General features: G+C 38.2%; 1 protein-coding gene across 1 annotated transcript in view; it reads left to right on the forward strand.

Annotated features, from left to right (window-relative positions):
* COL12A1 (collagen type XII alpha 1 chain) overlaps positions 1 to 19,909 on the forward strand; it is a 105,337-nt gene that overhangs the window by 50,742 nt on the left and 34,686 nt on the right. Inside the window, exons 29-47 of the mRNA XM_068409744.1 lie at positions 194 to 333; positions 600 to 732; positions 833 to 859; positions 1,171 to 1,313; positions 6,774 to 6,903; positions 7,806 to 7,945; positions 9,058 to 9,187; positions 9,724 to 9,866; positions 10,895 to 11,024; positions 11,967 to 12,109; positions 13,656 to 13,785; positions 13,980 to 14,099; positions 14,735 to 14,881; positions 15,693 to 15,809; positions 16,261 to 16,407; positions 16,880 to 16,954; positions 17,513 to 17,652; positions 18,594 to 18,717; positions 18,919 to 19,062. Of these exons, the coding sequence (XP_068265845.1) occupies positions 194 to 333; positions 600 to 732; positions 833 to 859; positions 1,171 to 1,313; positions 6,774 to 6,903; positions 7,806 to 7,945; positions 9,058 to 9,187; positions 9,724 to 9,866; positions 10,895 to 11,024; positions 11,967 to 12,109; positions 13,656 to 13,785; positions 13,980 to 14,099; positions 14,735 to 14,881; positions 15,693 to 15,809; positions 16,261 to 16,407; positions 16,880 to 16,954; positions 17,513 to 17,652; positions 18,594 to 18,717; positions 18,919 to 19,062 (2,403 nt within the window). The remainder of the gene's footprint in view (positions 1 to 193; positions 334 to 599; positions 733 to 832; positions 860 to 1,170; positions 1,314 to 6,773; positions 6,904 to 7,805; positions 7,946 to 9,057; positions 9,188 to 9,723; positions 9,867 to 10,894; positions 11,025 to 11,966; positions 12,110 to 13,655; positions 13,786 to 13,979; positions 14,100 to 14,734; positions 14,882 to 15,692; positions 15,810 to 16,260; positions 16,408 to 16,879; positions 16,955 to 17,512; positions 17,653 to 18,593; positions 18,718 to 18,918; positions 19,063 to 19,909) is intronic.

Genomic DNA, 19,909 nt, shown 5'->3' on the forward strand with positions numbered 1-19,909 from the left:
TTATGAAGGACAGTTTGCTTGGTGTAGGTGAGCTGGGTTATACTACAGCATTTTGGTGTAGTCATTAGAAGCATGGTAACTGAGAGATGAATCTACATAATCTTTTAAATTCTTTGTCTGAGTAATTCCTTGGTTTAACTGTATTTATTTTGTAGTTACATTTTGTGGAATACTTTTCCTTTTCTCATAATAGAGCCTGTGCCAGCACCAGTCAATCTCAGAATCACAGATGTAACCACGAATAGTTTCAGAGGAACTTGGGATCATGGAGCTTCAGATGTCTCTCTGTATAGAATAACTTGGGGACCCTATGGAAGACCGGAAAAACAGGAAGTAAGAATAGATAGTCACCACAATAGATTTTGTGGGCAGTCTCTCAGATGGTATATTTTTAAAATCAGAAATGTAATTAATAAATGACCTATAACTTGCAAGCCCTTCTGTTGTGCTCAATGGAAATTCAGTGAGAAAGTGTAGAACAAAGTTCCAGCCACTTGTAGTGATGTTACTGTGTAAAAAGTTACTCAGTTATATCCCACTGTCTGTCTGTTTTGTTTGTTTTCTTTTTTTTTTTTCCTATTTTTTAATTTCTCCACAAGACTATCTTAAATGGGGATGAGAATAGTGTGATCTTTGAAAATTTGAATCCAGATACATTATATGATGTCTCAGTTACTGCCATCTATCCTGATGAATCAGAAAGTGATGACCTCATTGGCAGTGAAAGAACATGTAAGTAAATAAAGGATTTCTGCATGTTGTTATTTATAGTTATTAAATCAGAAGGCATACAGATACAAGAATTCTGAAAACTCTTTCTGCTTTTTTCTAGTACCCTTGGTACCTATCACCACACAAGGTAAGAATCTGAATTTCCAGGTATGGTATTATTAAAGAAAACTCATAGTTATCTTTTTCTAAACTGTGAGGAATGTTGACATTAAAGAGCTGAGATCATTTAATAAATATTATTGTGCGTTTGGAAGAATACTAAACACTAGATTACCACATGTTTATTATTTTACAAACATTATGGTTTGTGTTATCTTGTTCTTCATACGTTCTGCTCTTGGTCAGGCATTCATGCAGCCCTACAAGTATGAATTAAGTGTTTGTATCTGCTTTTTGCTTGAATTACATACTCATTCTTTTCTTTATTATGTTTCTCAGCCCCAAAGAGTGGCCCACGAAACCTTCAGGTGTACAATGCAACTTCACACAGTTTGACTGTGAAGTGGGATCCTGCCAGTGGTCGAGTGCAGAGATACAGGATCATTTACCAGCCTATCAGTGGGGATGGCCCTGAACAGTCAGTAAGTAATTTTGAAGTGCTATAGTTATTCAACCTTAAATGATAGTTCTGCAAATTAATCCATTAGAATAATTTATTTTCAAAGCACAAGAGTGTATATATTAATTACCTTTTTGGTGAAGATTTATATTTATAGTGAATAAGTATATATTCCCACCTTTTTCTCTCTCCCCTTTCAGATCCAAGATAGAATGCTCTTTATGGAGCAAAGATAACTTTGGATACAGCCTGTTTTCCTGAAAATCACATAATCTGTAGATATAACTAGAATAAAGTTAAAATGTGTTGAAGAATAAATCAATCATCACATGAGAGTGCAGGTCACAGATATATAGTTATCACAACAATCAATAATATGAACTACCATGACTACTTCCATAGTCCAGACTTTTCCATTGTTTTCATAGTGTGATTCATGTTCTATCAGAGGGACATTGCCATGGAACATACTGTGGACAGTTGAAACTGTCTCTTACCACACTAGGGACAGAATAACTGCCCAGAAGCAGCAGCTGCAAAAATGAATCCATGCAAAACATATGCTAGGGAAGTGTTTAAGGTATTTTAGTGTCTTTTAATATGATTAAGCAGCTGTAATGATAGGGAGAGCCAGTACCGTATGATCAGCCAGCTTTCCCTGCGTCGTCAGCAAGAGTTGTGTTGACTACTGGCAGCCTACGCAGCACAGCCTGGGAATGGTAATTCAGTCAGCCTGTTTATCAGAAATGTGTGCTACTTAAAAATGCCCTATTCTGCAGTGGGAGGCTGTTATGGTTACTGCCAAATGACTCAGAGGAATAGTCTCAGATGAAAACCACACTCATATAGCTTGTTCCTGTAATGGGAGATCACACATGTTCAGAAGCGTATCTAGGAATGTTCACTTTAGAATCAGTTGGATACTTAGGCACCCTTTACTCTCTTCTCAACAAGATGCATTTGAGTTGAGGTAATTGAACTGTTGAATGAATTGAGTAGTTGAATGCAAGTTTAGTGAGAAATCACTAGAAGAATAAGGAACAGCAGTAAGTTTAATTAATATCTGTAATTAATTTCTGGTACTGGTGTAAGAAAAGAATTATGGGCATTCTGTTGAAATTTCTGCAAAGAATAGACTTAATAGACTTAATTATTCACAACTGGATAGAGTCCAGCAGTGGTAGTCAGAGAAGACACTTCTTTTTGAGGAGAGCACACAGAACACTCATGCCCTGTTCATGGCATTTTAATGTCTGTCTGCAAATAATTCTCAGTCGTATGATAATAATTCCTTGTCTGCTTTTTTTGTTACCGTGACATTTGATTAAACTGCAGTTGCTGGGTAGGCAGTAGCAATGGCCCCACTGAAATATTTAGAAATTCTATTTTAAAGTTTTTTATTGCTCTATCTGATATATAATGGCCTCAGCACCAAGAAAGAGCACAAGTGATTTGAAGACAACTCTGCAAAAACTGCACACCAAACTCCAGAGACCATCATGATCATTTAGGGCCAGGTTTTGAAAGGCAAACAGATACTAAAATATGGAGGCAGACATGATGGGATGCTGAAAGCATTTATGCTTTGACCTGAGCTTTGTACACTTGAGTGCAAATAAAAAGTTTCCTTGTAAATGAAAATAATCTATGAAACGTGAAGGTGTATAAATGCTTGCTCATTATCAATTCTTCTTCATCAGAAGCTTTTAAGCGTTATGACAAACATATTAGCTGAATAGGCTTTGAAAATGCTCAGATAGTCTTAAAAGTACAAAGGATACTCTTGAGCAACTCTAATTTCACTCACTTAAAAACCAAAAAGCTCACGATTCACAAATGCTGAAGTCCTAAGTATTATTCTTAGCTCACTGTATTTATTTTACTTGGTGGAGATTATGATCACAGGATTATATGTAAAAGAAAAATTGAAATGAAAGAAGTATAATGATTTTAGACTCTTAACAAAGATGTTTTAGAAGCTGAAATATCATGCTGATTCTTTATTATGTTTCTTAGCCCCAAAGAGTGGCCCATGAAACCTTCAGGTGTACAATGCGACTTCACACAGTTTGACTGTGATTCATTTTCGTCTGTTTAATTGTCTTATGCCACAATTTAGTAAACACCTTAAAGCATTACCACATGTTTATTATTTTACAAACATCACAGTTTGTGTTATCTTGTACTTCATACATTCTGCTCTTGGTCAGGCATTCATGCAGCCCTACAAGTATGAATGAAGTGTTTGTATCTGCTTTTTGCTTGAATTACATATTTATTCTATTCTTTATTACATCATGCTGTAAGATTTTTGAAATCAAAGAGAGACAATGTTGATATTCTATTTGATATTCAATGCTCTTGGGAATCTGGAGAGGTCCCAGTTGACTGGAAGTTGGCAAATGTTGTCCCAATCTTCAAGAAGGGCAACAGGGATGACCCTGGTAACTACAGGCCTGTTAGTCTCACCTCGGTGCCTGGCAAAAATATGGAGAAAATTATTCTGGGAGTTATTGAAACACATCTCAAAGACAATGCAGTCATTGGTCCCAGCCAGCATGGGTTCATGAGGGGAAAGTCCTGTTTGACAAATTTGATTTCTTTCTATGACAAGGTTACCCACCTAGTTGACCAAGGGAAGCCAGTCGATATAATCTTTTTGGATTTCAGTAAAGGTTTCGATACTGTCTCTCACAGTATCCTCCTGGGCAAAATGTCCAGCATACAGCTGGATAAACACATAATGCAATGGGTGAACAATTGGCTGACGGGTAGGGCTCAAAGAGTTATAGTGAATGGGGTTACATCAGGCTGGCGACTGGTCACTAGTGGGGCTCCTCAGGGATCCATCTTGGAGCCAGTGCTCTTCAATATCTTCATTAATGATTTGGACGCAGGACTTGAAGGGCTACTATCCAAGTTTGCTGATGACACAAAATTGGGAGGAGCTGTTGACACTCCCGAGGGCAGAAACGCCCTGCAGAGAGACCTAGATAAATTAGAAAGGTGGGCGATCACCAACTGCATGAAGTTTAACAAGGGAAAGTGCTGGATTTTGCACCTGGGACATGGCAACCCTAGATATACATATAGACTGGGGAACGAGAGGCTGGAGAGCAGCCCTGCGGAAAGGGATCACAGAATCACAGAATCACAGAATGTTAGGGATTGGAAGGGACCTCGAAAGATCATCTAGTCCAATCCCCCTGCCGGAGCAGGATTACCTAGACCATATCACACAGGAACGCGTCCAGGCGGGTTTTGAATGTCTCCAGAGAAGGAGACTCCACCACCTCTCTGGGCAGCCTGTTCCAGTGTTCAGTCACCCTCACCGTAAAGAAGTTTTTCCTCATATTTATGCGGAACCTCCTGTGTTCCAACTTGCACCCATTGCCCCTTGTCCTGTCAAGGGATGTCACTGAGAAGAGCCTGGCTCCATCCTCATGACACTTGCCCTTTACATATTTATAAACATTAATGAGGTCACCCCTCAGTCTCCTCTAAGCTAAAGAGACCCAGCTCCCTCAGCCTCTCCTCATAAGGGAGATGTTCCACCCCCTTAATCATCTTCGTGGCTCTGCGCTGGACTCTCTCTAGCAGTTCCCTGTCCTTCTTGAACTGAGGGGCCCAGAACTGGATCTGGGGGGTTCTGGTCAACGGCAAGTTGAATATGAGCCAACGGTGTGCCCTGGCAGCCAAGAGGGCCAACCGTGTCCTGGGGTGCATCAAGCACAGTATTGCTAGCTGGTCGAGGGAGGTGATTGTCCCGCTCTTCTCTGCACTGGTGCAGCTTCACCTTGAGTACTGTGTGCAGTTTTGGGTGCCACAGTATAAAAAGCATATGAAGATACTAGAGAGTGTCCAGAAGAGAGCCACAAAGATGGTGAAGGGTTTAGAGGAGAAGCCATACGAGGAGCGACTGAAGTCACTGGGTCTGTTCAGCTTGGAGAAGGGAAGACTGAGGGGAGATCTCATTGTGGTCTACAACTTCCCCACAAGGGGAAGTGGAGGAGTAGGCGCTGACCTCTTAACCCTGGCGACCAGTGACAGAACTCGAGGGAATGGCAGGAATATATGCCAGGGGAGACTTAGGTTGGATATTAGGAAAAGGTTCTTCACCCAGAGGGTGGTGGAACACTGAAACAGGCTCCCCAGGGAAGCAGGCATGGCGCCAAGACTGACAGCATTCAAGAAGCATTTGAACAATACCCTCAGACACGTGGTGTGAATTCTGGGGTTGTCCTATGCTGGGACAGGAGTTGGACTCGATGATCCTTGTGGGTCGCTTCCAACTCAGGACATTCTATGATTCTATGATTCTATCAAACATACATTAGAGATCTACAGAGTGTTGTAATTTATTCCATGCTTGTATTCTACCTGAGAGTGGAGCATAAAGAGCCCAATTCGAGGTCCGTCAAAATGAATAAGACTCTCATTGATTTCAATACAAAATAGTGTCTGGAAAACTGTCCGGTGGAAAAGGACCTGGGGGTGTTGATCAACATCCAGCTAAATATGAGCCAGCAGTGTGCCCAGGTGCCAAGAAGGCCAACAGCATCCTGGCTTGTATCAGAAATAGTGAGGCCAGCAGGACTAGGGAAGTGATTGTCCCTCTGTACTCGGCACTGGTGAGGCCGCACCTTGAATACTGTATTCAGTTTTGAGCCCCTCACTGCAAGAAAGACATTGAGGTGCTGGAGAGAGTCCAAAGAGGGGCAATGAGGGTGGTGAAAGGTCTAGAGCACAAGTCTCATGAAGAGCGGCTGAGGGAACTGGGATTTTTTAGTCTGGAGAAAAGGAGGCTGAGGGGAGACCTTATCGCTCTCTACAACTACCTGAAAGTAGGTTGCAGCGAGGTAGCTGTCAGTCTCTTCTCCCAGGTAACAAGCGATAGGACAAGAGGAAATGGCCTCAAGTTGCACGAGGGGAAGTTTAGATTGGATATTAGGAAAAATTTCTCCACCGAAAGGGCTGTGAAGCATTGGAACAGGCTGCCCAGGGAAGTGGTTGAGTCACCATCTCTGGAGGTATTCAAAAGATGTGTAGGTGTGGTGCTTAGGGACATGGTTTAGTGGTGGACTTGGCAGTGTTAGGTTAATGGTTGGACTTGATGATCTTAAAGGTCCTTTCCAACCAAAACGATTCTATGACTCTGATAGTCAGAGGCAATGCGGAGAAACAGCTCTGTGCTGGCACAGAACTGGCAGTTGATATGTGATTGTGGTTATATGCAAGTTTGGAGATCTTAAAGAACACTGTCTTTGTGTCACTGGACTCTGTCTAAACTTGCTAAGGTGAATATGTACTAGATACTATTGTTCAATGTCTGCTGTCAGTGTCAGTCACAAGAGCATTGCAGCACATGATATATCATAGCGTTTTCCCGTCTGCATCAAATATTTACGTTCTTCACTATAACAGTAAGCATAAAAGAGGCAGCATAAAAGAGATTTTAATATTTTCTTTTGTTTTACTGCAGACTATGGTTGGAGGGCGGCAGAACAGTGTGGTGATACAGAAGCTGCAGCCTGACACACCATATGCTATTACTGTGTCATCAATGTACGCAGATGGTGAAGGCGGACGAATGACAGGACGAGGCAGAACCAGTAAGTAACTTCTTGAGATATTCATATTAGGTGTGAAACAATATTGATGTAACGGTTTTCAAATTAGCTGAGAAAAATATCATGTGGTGAAATTCATCCCATCTGTATTTCTCATTTGTCCTTTGATGGGTTTCAAGTATCTGAAGTAAGAAGGCCTGTCATTCTACTGGCTGTAGAGAAATCCTAGACCACTACCTTAGACTGGCTGCCCAGCTTTTAAGGCTGAGCATCCCTAATGCTACTATGGAACTTCTTCCTCATTTTAATCTGTTTAAATCTGTGTCTTATGCCACAATTTAGTAAATACCTTAAAGCACCTGAAGTCATGTGACTCTCATATGTGTGCTGTTAAGTCTAAGTTTACTATTTTCCTGTCAGCACCTTCAGTTCAGAGGCTGACCTTTATGGTGTGCACTTTGAAAATCTACCATTTTATGTTGATGGCATTTTTTTGATCCTGCTATAGAAAGCACTGAGTAATTGCTCCCAGAGGCACTTCAGGCATAAAAACCAGTTCACTATTTTTGTTTAATTAATTATTTAACTTTAAATTTACTAATAAATTTTTTAATTCATTTGTACTTAGTTTACTTTTGCGCCTGCAATGGAAAGTCAGACATAGCAATGTGTTTGGTGAGAAATGAGGAAAACAATCCTAATGAACTCATCGTATAATTCTAAAATACTGTCCAGAAAGAAATTTTTCTTACTATATTTAGCATTCCTTATGCTGTTGGATGGGGCTGATGTGTTCTGATTAATGAAGACAAATAACATTTAACATGAACTATTAAACCTGTTGTTTTTTAAATTTCCTAATGATACATTACATAGGCATGATCTGACAGCACAGGTGAGAGAATGTGGTTCCACATTTCTGACAACTCATTGATCTGTTTCAGAACCTCTCACAACTGTGAAGAACTTGCTAGTTTATGACCCAACCACCAGTACTCTTAATATTCGATGGGATCATGCAGAAGGAAGTCCTCGCCAGTATAAAGTGTTTTATGGACCTACAGCTGGAGGTGCAGAAGAAATGGTAAATACTTTGTGTGGATCTCACTAACTGTCTCAGATAAATTGCAGCTCATGGTGCTGCTAGTGAGAGAAATACTGCTGAGTGAAGTAGGTCTTATTTGCCTATGCAGTGTTTTTTTTTCTGTTCACAGCTACCCTGGAGAAAATGCAAAGCACCTTTGTTAAAGTCAGTTACTCCCATATGTATTACAGATGTTTGATTTTTATATAGCAGACTTTCAGTGATCACTTCTTAGCACAGGGATTTAATACCACACACAATTTTTTGTTTGTGTATTCTTAGGGCAGTGCATGTGAATGTAAAGCTGACTTCAGGGTGTACAAAAGGCTATAAAGTCAGCAGACCTCATTTCTACCCATTTTTTACTGCTAAGAAGTCATGTGACTGTAGGCAGTCAGCCAAGGTGATGTTTGTGAAAGCAGAAAAATCCACGTAGATGTCTTATTCTAATCTTCTAAAATTACTTAATTGCTAAAGAGCTAAAACAATCTTGAAAATGGGAACTCTTGTTGCAGACTGGGAAAATATTATTCTTTCCCACTTGTGCTTCTGTTTCCACGTCTATGCAATTTGATGTGCCCGTGAAATGAGGAGCACTTGAATTGCCACTGTTTCAGTAGCATGTAGAGAGATACTGATGATAAATATACTTAAATACTGTGGAGTTTTACTTTCTAACATGAGCTGCTCATTACTTCTTGTAATTAGCATGTTGCAGTGTTATGTAATGTTAATTTTTTTTATTTAGAAGGTGACTTTTTAATGCTTCTGAGCTGCTGAATAGTGGTCATTAAAGAGTTCCCTGCAGATTCTGCTACTGTTACTAGTAGAACAGGATTTGGACACAAAAGTGAACATAGCTGTAAGGGGTTGTATAGGAGAACATAGGACTTAACAACCATTTTTGTTAAGTCCAAGACAGAACCTTCTTGAAAGGCAATTCCAGAAGATACCATGAACCCTGTTACTTCAGGTTTCACCTTTTGTTGAGTTTTTATCATATCCAGTCTAGAAATGAGATGTGGTGGAGGAGTAAGGAAGACACAAAAAAGCTTAAACTTTTTGCATATTTATGTAAATGTCATGCTCCTACTTTCCTTTTAAATTTGTAGACCGCAGTACCAGGAAACACAAACTATGTCATCCTGAGGTCTCTTGAACCCAACACACCTTACACTGTAACTGTGGTTCCAGTTTTCCCAGAGGGGGATGGTGGACGTGCCTCTGGCACTGGAAGAACTTGTAAGTAAAATAGTCCTTTTCAAGAAAATGTTAGGAATTTTTGTCCACTTATCTCAGGCAAACTCAGGTCTTATATTGTGCAGGGAACTTACTGTTTACTTCCACACAACAGTAAAATTTTAATTGTAGTGCCAGTAGCAATACTGGTGAAAAAATGGCAAATATTGGTGTTAATGCATACTAATGTCCGTACCATGTACTTAAAATTTTCCAGGGAGTTTGAGCTCCCAGTGTCAGCATGAGCTAAAATGTGTAGTTTGTGGCTACTTTTCATACCTGTCTGATCAACAATAGCGTAACAAAGAGTTATGATCATACCTTCCATTTGCAGCATAAACATATGTACTTTGCTGCCTCACAGGGATGTTTGTAAAGACTAATAGCTGAGATTCCTAGATTTGGGGTAACCAAAGTAATGTGTTTATCTTGGGCTGATGTGCTTTTCAGCTTCTTTTGAGCATTGTTTTAAGTTCAAGTAGAACTAGAACTTACATAAGCAATTTTGTAAAACTTAATTTAAATTATCCTTGATCTAGTGGAGAGAGGAACACCAAGAAACATTCAAGTTTACAATCCCACACCAAACAGCATGAATGTCCGATGGGAACCTGCTCCAGGTCCAGTACAGCAATATAGAATTAATTACTCTCCACTGTCTGGCCCAAGGCCATCAGAATCTGTAAGTAATTTAGTTTTTATACTATTCCTTAAAAGTGTGTGGAGGATATTGCTTCCTTCAACGAGAGTAGAACAATAATAATAATGTCAAGCCAACTGTCTGCCCAGAAGTGTCCCTGCTGAAAACACTGTGTCTACAGGAATTTAGTCCATTGTAAATAAATTTTTAATTTGGTGGAATAAAAGAAGTAAGACTCTCACATGTAAAACAGAATGTTGAGGACTGAGTATCCGTTATCATATTGCAGGTAAAAATGAGTTAAAATAAAACTTTTTTTTTTTTTCAAAGAAGAGAGAAGGAAACAACAAATATTTATTAGCAAATTTTTCATTATGAAACCAGATGCCAAGTTTATGTGATTTTGCCACTAAACCATCTGTTTATCCCAAATCATTAGTTTTTAGGTAGATGTTGGTGAGCAGTGAAGTCTGAATATGGGTAAAAATTTGCCCTCCAGATGTGAAGTAGAAGTTTATGGATTTGTGTAGAAATAGGTGCAGTTTTAGAGCTAAGCCTGTGAATGTACTCACACAAAATGTACATCCGTATTGTACATGTACAGATGAATATGTTTATCTGTAAGGAAGTGTAAGAATTTTCAATGAATCATTTGCACCTGTAAAGTGAAACTGTATATTACTTCGCATGAGTGGGAACCTGTGTATTAGTACCTGTTAGAAAATGTCCTTTATATGTCAGTAAATCATGATGGAATTTACTTTTTTGGTTTCTGTCCCTGAATATTTCTTCTTTTTTCCTGAACTATTTTTGTGTAAAATATAGAAAATAACAATTTCATTTGCAGAATGAGAGCTCCTTATGTATTTATCATTTTTATTTTGCACCTGCTCTTGAATTTTTATCATCAACATTATTTGGTTATTTTAAATGTGTATTATTTTTCTTGAAAAATGTGCAGCATGGTCATGTTCCCAATTTTTCTGTATTTCATTCAAATTGTTCATTCTAACAAGAAATGGTATAAACTAAACCTTTTTTTATATAGTTGCCTTTTGTTTCTGTTTTAGATTGTGGTACCAGGCAACACTCGTGATGTGATGCTGGAGCGCTTGGCTCCTGACACTGCTTACTCGATAAACGTTATAGCTCTGTATGCAGATGGAGAAGGAAATCCAAGCCAAGCACAGGGAAGAACATGTAAGAGGCAGTCATTACTTGCTTTGTGAAATATATGTCAAAATTGGTGTGTGAAAAATTTATAAAATTAGTTGCAATCACAAATAGTGCAAGCCATTCAGTGCAACACTGAGACCAATGCATCTGAATTATGGCTGAAGCAATTACAGTCCTCCATGGAAGGGAACTTTTGCTATGTCATCTAGCAGTTGTGGTACATGCATAATCACCAAAGTAATTTTCACTTGTGAAATAAGCCTAATTTGAATGTTTAAGAGTTTAAAAGCTGTTCTTTAAAATGTGATTACAGATAAATAGCAATTTGTCTTTTGGAAAAAAAAGTAGTACATTAAGATGAGTAGAATTTGCTGTCAACAGAAAAAAAAAATGTGTCTTGTGTTCTGTGTCTTACATGATAATTGTATATGTCAACTTCCTCAGATGTTTGTTTTTTGCTGGAGACACCTAAACACCAAAACCTCCTTGTTACAACTTAGCTTATGGGATCTTGGCTGGCTTATGCTTGGCTTCTTTAAAATTCATTCTAGAAATAACATGTAAAGAAACTGTCTATGGCAATAATAGGTCACCTCTCTTTTGCTTCTTCTATGCTTTCTCTATTAAATCCCCATATTCATCTAAAACTTGCAGATGTGACAGGCTATAGTTATACTTGTCTGCAAGAGTCTGAGAAGCAGAATGTATGTAGATCCTCACTTTGCATGTCCCTCTGATGTTCTCTCCCTTCCATACTGCTCCAGTTCCTCCAGTTAAGGCCCTATTTCTACATAAGACCTTAAGGCACTGCTGTATTATCATTGACTAAATCTACCTGTATATGTTTATTCAGGGTTTCAGGGAGGGCCCTTAGCTTTGGCTTCAGGGCAGCATTTGAATCGGTGAGAGTGACACTGGACTGGAAGAATCATGCTCTGTACAATGTTCTGTATTTTCTTTCTTTAGTGCCTCGCAGTGGTCCAAGGAATGTGAGAGTGTTCGATGAGACCACAAACAGCCTTTCTGTGCAATGGGACCATGCTGATGGGCCAGTCCAGCAGTACAGAATCATTTATTCACCCACTGTGGGAGACCCTATCGATGAATATGTAAGTTCTGTAATTCCTTAGTAAGCACCAAGACATTCTTAGTTGATTCTTTAGGTGACAGAAAAACAAAGACATCTGTTTTGCATGTAGTACACTTTGCATGCACTATGGGTTCTTTGGTCAGTGTTGTCAAAGCTGAGAACTCATGGTTTGTATGAAACAATGTTGGGCTTTTTTTTCCAAAAAAATATGCAGAACATATACAGTTTAATGAGCCAACTTGTGTGTGAAATAATGTTAAATATGAGTCACATATTAATCAGAAGATTCTGAGCAGAACCTGCTTCCTGACATTTAGTTCAAACATTGTGCTACAGTGAATAGCCATCTATTACTTCATACTCCATTCATTAGGAAGTCAGTGTGCTAAGATACAGAACAAACATAAGTCTGCATTTTATAAATTGAAGAGAGTTGACAGAGTTTAATAAGAAAGCAATGGTAACTTTGATTCAGCATCTAACTTGTTTTTGTAAGGTTCAGTATGAATTGTAAGTGTTTGTGTTTAATTTCCTGCAGCTTAATGACAGCACAAGTTAATCTGATTCCTATAAAATTCTCTGAGTGTCTATAGCAAAGCCAAACTCAGATCTTACAGAGGTCAGTGGTAGAATTCCTGCTGACTGGCACCAGCCAAAATGTAACATGTATAGAGCACTATTTAAATGCTATTACTGCTTATATATTATTGCATAGGGCATGCTGAAAATTCAGTCTGAAAATTCCCTATTGGACCTGTTAATCAGGACACATATTTTTCAACACACTTACCTTCTTTACAGAAAATATTGGATATTTCATAAAACCAGCAAGTCTCGAACAACTGAAAATTTGTATCAAGTAACGACAGAGAATATTGACTGTGACATGCTTTTGAGATAGATACCTCAAGTTACTTTCTGTAGTTTCAGTGCTTTATGGCTGCTTATGGCCACTTATAGAGTAGTGTAACTTTTTGGATTATACTTACCTTTTCATTAGAAGGGAGCAATAGTGCATGACTGCACCAGGAAGTTGAGGAGATTGGGGGATGCAGGCACATTTTTACATATCAAAATATTTAGAATTTCCTTCTCAGATTAACTTGTTTCTGCCAAGAAAATTATATCCTAAGATGGGGATAACGAAAATGTAGAAATGAAACTGATGAGTAGTGTGAATGGCTTTGACTTCCACCCCCATTTTAGGAGCTTTTTTTCTATCTTTTTCTGTCCCCAAACACATCATCATGACTTCTTCCTTTCTATGAGGGAACAGTACTGAAATCTTGGTGAGGAACTGCAGCGTCTCAGTCTGATGTGAGGGTAGGGACTGAAGAGTCATTTGATTTATCTTTTTGTGCTGACCACAGTGTTTTATAATTTAAAATAACAAATGCTAATAATTGTTTATAGGCTATAACCTTTAACACATCCCAAATGACTTTGTCTACAGCGGACATAAAAAAAGTGTGCCAAGTTTCAAAACAAATTTTTAGTTCTAGTTACTGTCATTGATCTGTTACAGGACTGAGAGTTTGTTTACCGCTGTTTCTTTTGTGTTCTAGACAACAGTTCCTGGGATAAGAAATAATGTGATACTACAACCATTGCAATCAGATACACCATATAAAATTACTGTTGTGGCCGTGTATGAAGATGGAGATGGTGGACAACTGACTGGAAATGGCAGAACTGGTAATTAGTTTCAATATAGTATATTATTTTTTAAATTTAAAACACATATTCCTTGAGCACTCCAACATTGTCAAGGTTTCATTATGTTAACTATGTCTTTGATGTGATTATTATCTGACAGAGTTACAATGTAAAGTTTCTAGAGGTTGAAAAACAGCCACTAGTCTAATTAGAGTGTTTTTCCTTCTTTTTAGTTGGCCTGCTTCCTCCTCAAAATATGTATATAACTGATGAATGGTATACACGATTCAGAGTTTCCTGGGATCCTTCACCATCCCCTGTTCTTGGCTATAAAATTGTATACAAACCTGTGGGTAAGAAAACCTGTTCATTCTGAGTATACCAATTCCAGAAAAGTGAGCGGCTAATGGGAGACCAGAATAGAAATCATATGTATCATGAAAAGTTTGTGTTAAAGGATTTATTTATTTCCTTTGTTTACTGATTTTGATGGAAGCTTGTCTTATTATCAGTATTTTATAGGAAGCGCAAACTATCAAATACAGTGTTTCATACATTCAATTACAGAGACTGAATTGTAAGGTTAAAATTTAATACAGTCACTAGACGAAGTCCTGGACCAGACTTGGTTTTCCTCTCTGTAATACCTCTTGTCCTTCTGAGGATGTGAACTAGTGTATGTGAAATGAGTATTGGACAGGTATTTAGGTACTAATGTCCTTCAGAACCTTTGTTTTATGTGACAGTGGAACAATATATATACCTTTCTGTAAGTTAAATTAAACACAAACATTGCATAATAGCTTGTGAACCTATGTGTATATTGTTTGCAACAGTCTAATATGCTAAAATTAAAGAAATTGGTATTTTTTTTTTAGAAAAACGAGATTAACAATTATATGTAAAAGATGGCAGATGATAGTTTTGTAGCTAAGCTAATCATGAATCTTTCTCTCTTTCTGTACTTAATGCTTCCTTTCAATTCGAGGTTCAAATGAGCCCATGGAGGTTTTTGTGGGAGAAGTGACTTCCTACACCTTGCATAATCTCTCTCCCAGTACTACTTATGATGTGAATGTTTATGCCCAGTATGATTCTGGAATGAGCATACCTTTGACAGATCAAGGAACTACATGTAAGTCAAAATAATTTTGTTGTAGTCATGCTAGATACATACGCTGATTTGAGATAATGTTGATTAAGAGAGGATTTTTAAGGCTGGTTGTTAGAAGTCTGAATATCCTGTCATGGAGAGTGCATCTATCTTCTGTCCATGATGTAGATCTTAAAAACACTAAGGTTGGGAACAGTAATGGAAATATAGTTTTAAGTAATGATTTGATGGTGTAAAATTTTCTAATCTGCTTCCTAAAACTTTATTCAGCTATAGTTGGAGTCAATCTTTAACTGTCTCCAGGGTACTACAAAACCTAACCATGCTAAGCAGGTCTAGGCTTTTTGCTACTCCACTTTTATCTTACAGGAGTGTCCAGTGATTGACACTTCAGCTTTTTGGAAGGAGATGATTTTGTTGATGGCCTCAGCTAAGAAACTTCTAAAAATTTCTTCAGTTAAGATGTATCTAGCACTCTGAGTTTTGTTGACTCAGCACATTCTTTTCATACTGTCATATATATGAGTCATATTCCGATTTTTGGAAGTTTCTTATTTATGAAGAACTCAACCTACTTCATGTGAAAACTCATAAAATGGGCTGTTACCATATGAGAAGGGTATCAGACTTTGGGCCTTTGTAAGTGGCTCGGCTATGATCTCTAGGGTGTAACAGAAAATGAAGAGATTTGACTAGAACTACTCTTTTCTTCTGTGAGTATTTAAAAAAATAAAGTTCTGAACCAGCACTGCTAATGTAATTTTCATTTGGTGTACTTCATCCGTTAGATACTATTTTCCAGAGAACAATTTATCTCTTTTTCTGTTCACAGTATATTTGAATGTCACTGACCTAACAAGTTACAAAGTGGGTTGGGATACTTTCTGTATCCGATGGTCACCTCATCGGGCAGCAACTTCCTACAGACTGAAGCTAAACCCAGCTGACGGTAAGTGCATTTTATTTTTTGCATTTTCTGGAAACATAATTGTCTTATTTCAGTGACAGCAACTTTGTTGGGATGGTGGCAAACACCCACCAGAAGCCATGATACATCTCGTTGAGCTTTAAAGCTCTGAACATAACCTGTGTTTTCTAGAGTGATGAAAAAGCTGCGAAGAGGCAGTGCTGCTTATTGTCAAGTTAACTTTCATTAGTGGGAATCCCTTGGTTATCCGGGTTTCACATGTACACTGCAATTTACTCTCCAGTATGCTCCAGGGTGCATAATCACCGCATAATCTTGATCTAGAAAGGCTTTTATGGGACAAGAATAAGACTGCTATCCCATCTGCTCCAACCTCCTCTCAAGAGGTCTCTAATTTCTACACTTATTTATACACATATTAAAGGGGAAATAGTGGGTTCTAATTTTCTTTCCATTGGGCTTTTTTTGACAGGTTCCAGAGGACAGGAAATCACAGTACGTGGATCAGAAACGAGCCATTGCTTTACTGGCCTCTCACCGGACACAGAATACAATGCTACTGTCTTTGTTCAGACCCCTAACCTTGAGGGACCTCCAGTCTCTATGAGGGAGCATACAGGTAGATGATAGATACTCTGAACCTTAAGTTTTGGCTATAGAACTTGTCTTGTTTCAGCTGTAGAACTTGTCTTGCTCTAAATGACTTTCAATACCTCTTTTAAGTGATCTTTCATTTTTTCTCAGTGTAATGTCAGCTGGAGTTTATAAGGGGGAGAGAAATTCTTATGCTGTTCTTCAAACCAAGTATTTCTTAGCACTTGGATGAAAAACGGATGCATTATCAGAGTGCTGTGTTACTCAGCTCATGTAAAAGTGTTCTTGTTATAATGCAATCATGTACCTTTGTTTTAACAATAGCTATAATCTCATTACTCTTGTAGTAACACAAGTAATTCTTCCTTGTCAATTCTACATTGTTTAGATTAGTGAGAAAAGATTAGAATCTTTCTGTGTGATAATATAATACATAGTCTAGAGTTTTTCCTTGAATGAAATAATTTATATGGAGTAAAAAAATTATTTCATTTCAGTCCTCAAACCTACAGAGGCACCAACTCCGCCACCTACACCTCCTCCACCTCCCACGATCCCTCCAGCTCGGGATGGTATGTTAATTTGTAGAATTAGTCAGTATTTTTATGTAGTTGCTGCACTGCTTCAGAGTTTAATCCTTTTTTCATAAATTTCAATAGATATAAGCTAGCACAGCATTTTAGGGAAATTAAGTTGGAGACCAGTTTCCTAATGTCATCCATTTGCTCTTGAGCTTTACTAGACTTCAACATTTCCTGGTTTAGAACAGCAAGGTGCATACATTTGGGGAAAAAAAACTCATTATATTCTATAGCTGTGTAGAAAGTCTGTGAGTCTGTCTGCCCTCAGACAGACTCACATATGTTTTATGGTAGCTGGTCAGGAAAAAAAAGTCATTTAAAACATTTACATTTGATTCTTGAGCTCTTCCTCATTTCCTGAACTTTTCCTTGAAACTGTTTAATAAAAGTTTTTGTGTTGATCATTAGCCATCTGCCAGGTTGACTGTGTGGTGATAGATGTTTGCTGAATGTTTGTCATTCTTGAATTTCCAAATTTTGCAGCAATGCTCTTTATTTCACAGTGATGCAATTGAAGTGTTTTAAGTGTTCCTTTTCTTGGTCTTTCAGTATGCAGAGGTGCCAAAGCAGACATAGTATTCTTGACTGATGCTTCCTGGAGTATTGGTGATGATAACTTCAACAAAGTAGTGAAATTTGTTTTTAATACAGTAGGAGCCTTTGACTTGATTAATCCTGCTGGAATCCAGGTAGGTTTGTTATTTCCATCGGTTACAATTTGGCAGGAAACTGAAGATGAAGCTGATTTACTAAAGTCACATTTGATTATTCCCTTCTTTCAGAATGCTGTCTTTGATTCTATTAGATCGTTGTACAACAAGTGTACGTGTGTGCATGGATAATTATTTATGAAATACATTGGACATTTTGTAAATCAAAGGGAATCCAGTCTATCTTGAGAGGCTAGCTAATGAGGAATAGACTTTCAGGATTTCTGAGCTGATCATAGTTATGTCAAAGACATTTCCTCTCAGGCTTCTTACTGTAAGCCTTGCACCATTACTGGTTTTCTTTTGCTAATGGGAAGCTGGATGAGATCACTGCCTAGGTTCCCATAACCATTTCTCTTTCACTAGGTGAAGTGAATGACATGAGATGTGAGAGAGTTTCTTACAAGTTATTTCTGGAGCATTGCAATGACCTGCAGGTGCAATGCATTTTCCTTGGTTAGAAGGCTGAAAGTGTTTGGTTTTTTTTTTTTTTTTTTGTGGGAGATTGTGGGAGTGATTTTGTATATATCCAACTTTATTGACATTCTATTGCCAAATTCTTTTTGTATTTCCCAAAGAAAACTGGAAGAGGTTTTGTAGATACTCTACATCTGCTCAGAAACAGATAATAGGCACTATATATACTGCAACATAGTTATAGCAATAATTTAATCATACGTGTTTAAGGTCATATCACATTTCATGCATAAAAGAGAAAGAAAGAAAAAAGTGTTGTGTGCTCATTGCTGTGATGATATCTGTGTATGTAAATATGTATGTATGTGCATAATCATACATATATGAAAAAGATTTTTTAATTATTTAATGCTTACTAGTATACGACAATGCATATTTCAATGAAGGGAGTTGGTCTGAATGTGAGGCTATGAGACTGAAGACTGTGATATATTCCATTTCAGGTTTCATTTGTGCAGTACAGTGATGAGGCAAAATCTGAATTTAAACTGAATACGTTTGATGACAAGGCCCAGGCCCTGGGAGCTCTTCAGAATATTCAGTACAGAGGAGGAAACACAAGGACAGGTGATTCTGAGCAGTAATTGATTTCTTTAAGAGAAAGTGTTTTCAGAAACTGCCTTATTATCCTAATATTGCATGGCTGAAGAATTAGGTTTTTACATTCTGTTTTAGCTGTGTGGCTGTTGCCCTTTCAAAGTAAAAAGTAAGGGATTTCTTCTCTTGTGGATAATATGTCTGACTCCTTGTTCATTGTGCACTTTGTAGGCAAAGCCCTAACATTTATCAAAGAAAAGGTTTTGACTTGGGAGAGTGGCATGAGGCGAGGTGTTCCCAAGGTACTTGTTGTTGTCACAGATGGTCGATCTCAGGATGAGGTGAGGAAGGCAGCAACGGTCATACAGCACTCTGGTAAGCAATTCACAGTACCTGGCTGTTTAATTTCTCTATGTGTTAAGCTATGCAATTATAAGTGGTACTTCAATTATCTGGGAATCTCTCATTCGTCATTTATGGACTCAGAAATGTATTCTGAGTATATGGGAAAAACTCCAAACTATTTAAAAAATTTAGGCTCTCTGGGCCAGACTTTTTCTTTCTCTAGCCTTCTCTCTGGGGAAGGATGTGGCTTCCCAAGGCTTTCAAGTAATTCCTCATGCATATCATTTCATAGAAGTGACTTTTGGTTACTTCTTTCTCTCCTTGCTGTGTGGACCCCAGGGATCATTGTGAAGTGTGCTCCATTCTAGTGCTTTTGATGTAATGGGCTTGGCTTTTTGGGCTTTATGTTTTACTCAGTATAAACCAGTGGATATCCAGTTAAAGTAACTGCTTTTGGTGGAGCTGGGTCTGAACTGACTCCTTCATTGCCTTTTGAGCTGAGAAGCATTGCATTTCCTCTTCAGATTTCCTGAATGTGGCTTGTGTGAGACTAATAATCTATTCCTGTCTCTGCACCCAGAAGTTTTGCATTTCAGTGCATGAACCACCTGGAGTCCTGTTCCCTGCGTAAGGAGATGTACTTCCTTATGGAAATCACTGGCATGTAAACCACAAGCAGTCATCTTCTCTGCCTCAGTGATCTGAAGGAATCAGCTCAGCCTAGATGGTTTCTAAAGATGTTTGGCTACCCTATTAATAAAAATCTCTACTGTCTCCCTGGATAGTCTGCTTCAGTGCTTTACTCTAGTAGTTAGAAAGTAAACTTTCTACTACTTTCTAACTTTCTGTAGTTAGAAAGTTTTGCCTCACATTTCAC

The sequence above is a fragment of the Nyctibius grandis genome, chromosome 1 (genome assembly GCF_013368605.1).
Source record: "Nyctibius grandis isolate bNycGra1 chromosome 1, bNycGra1.pri, whole genome shotgun sequence".
Classification (NCBI taxonomy): Eukaryota; Metazoa; Chordata; class Aves; order Nyctibiiformes; family Nyctibiidae; genus Nyctibius; species Nyctibius grandis.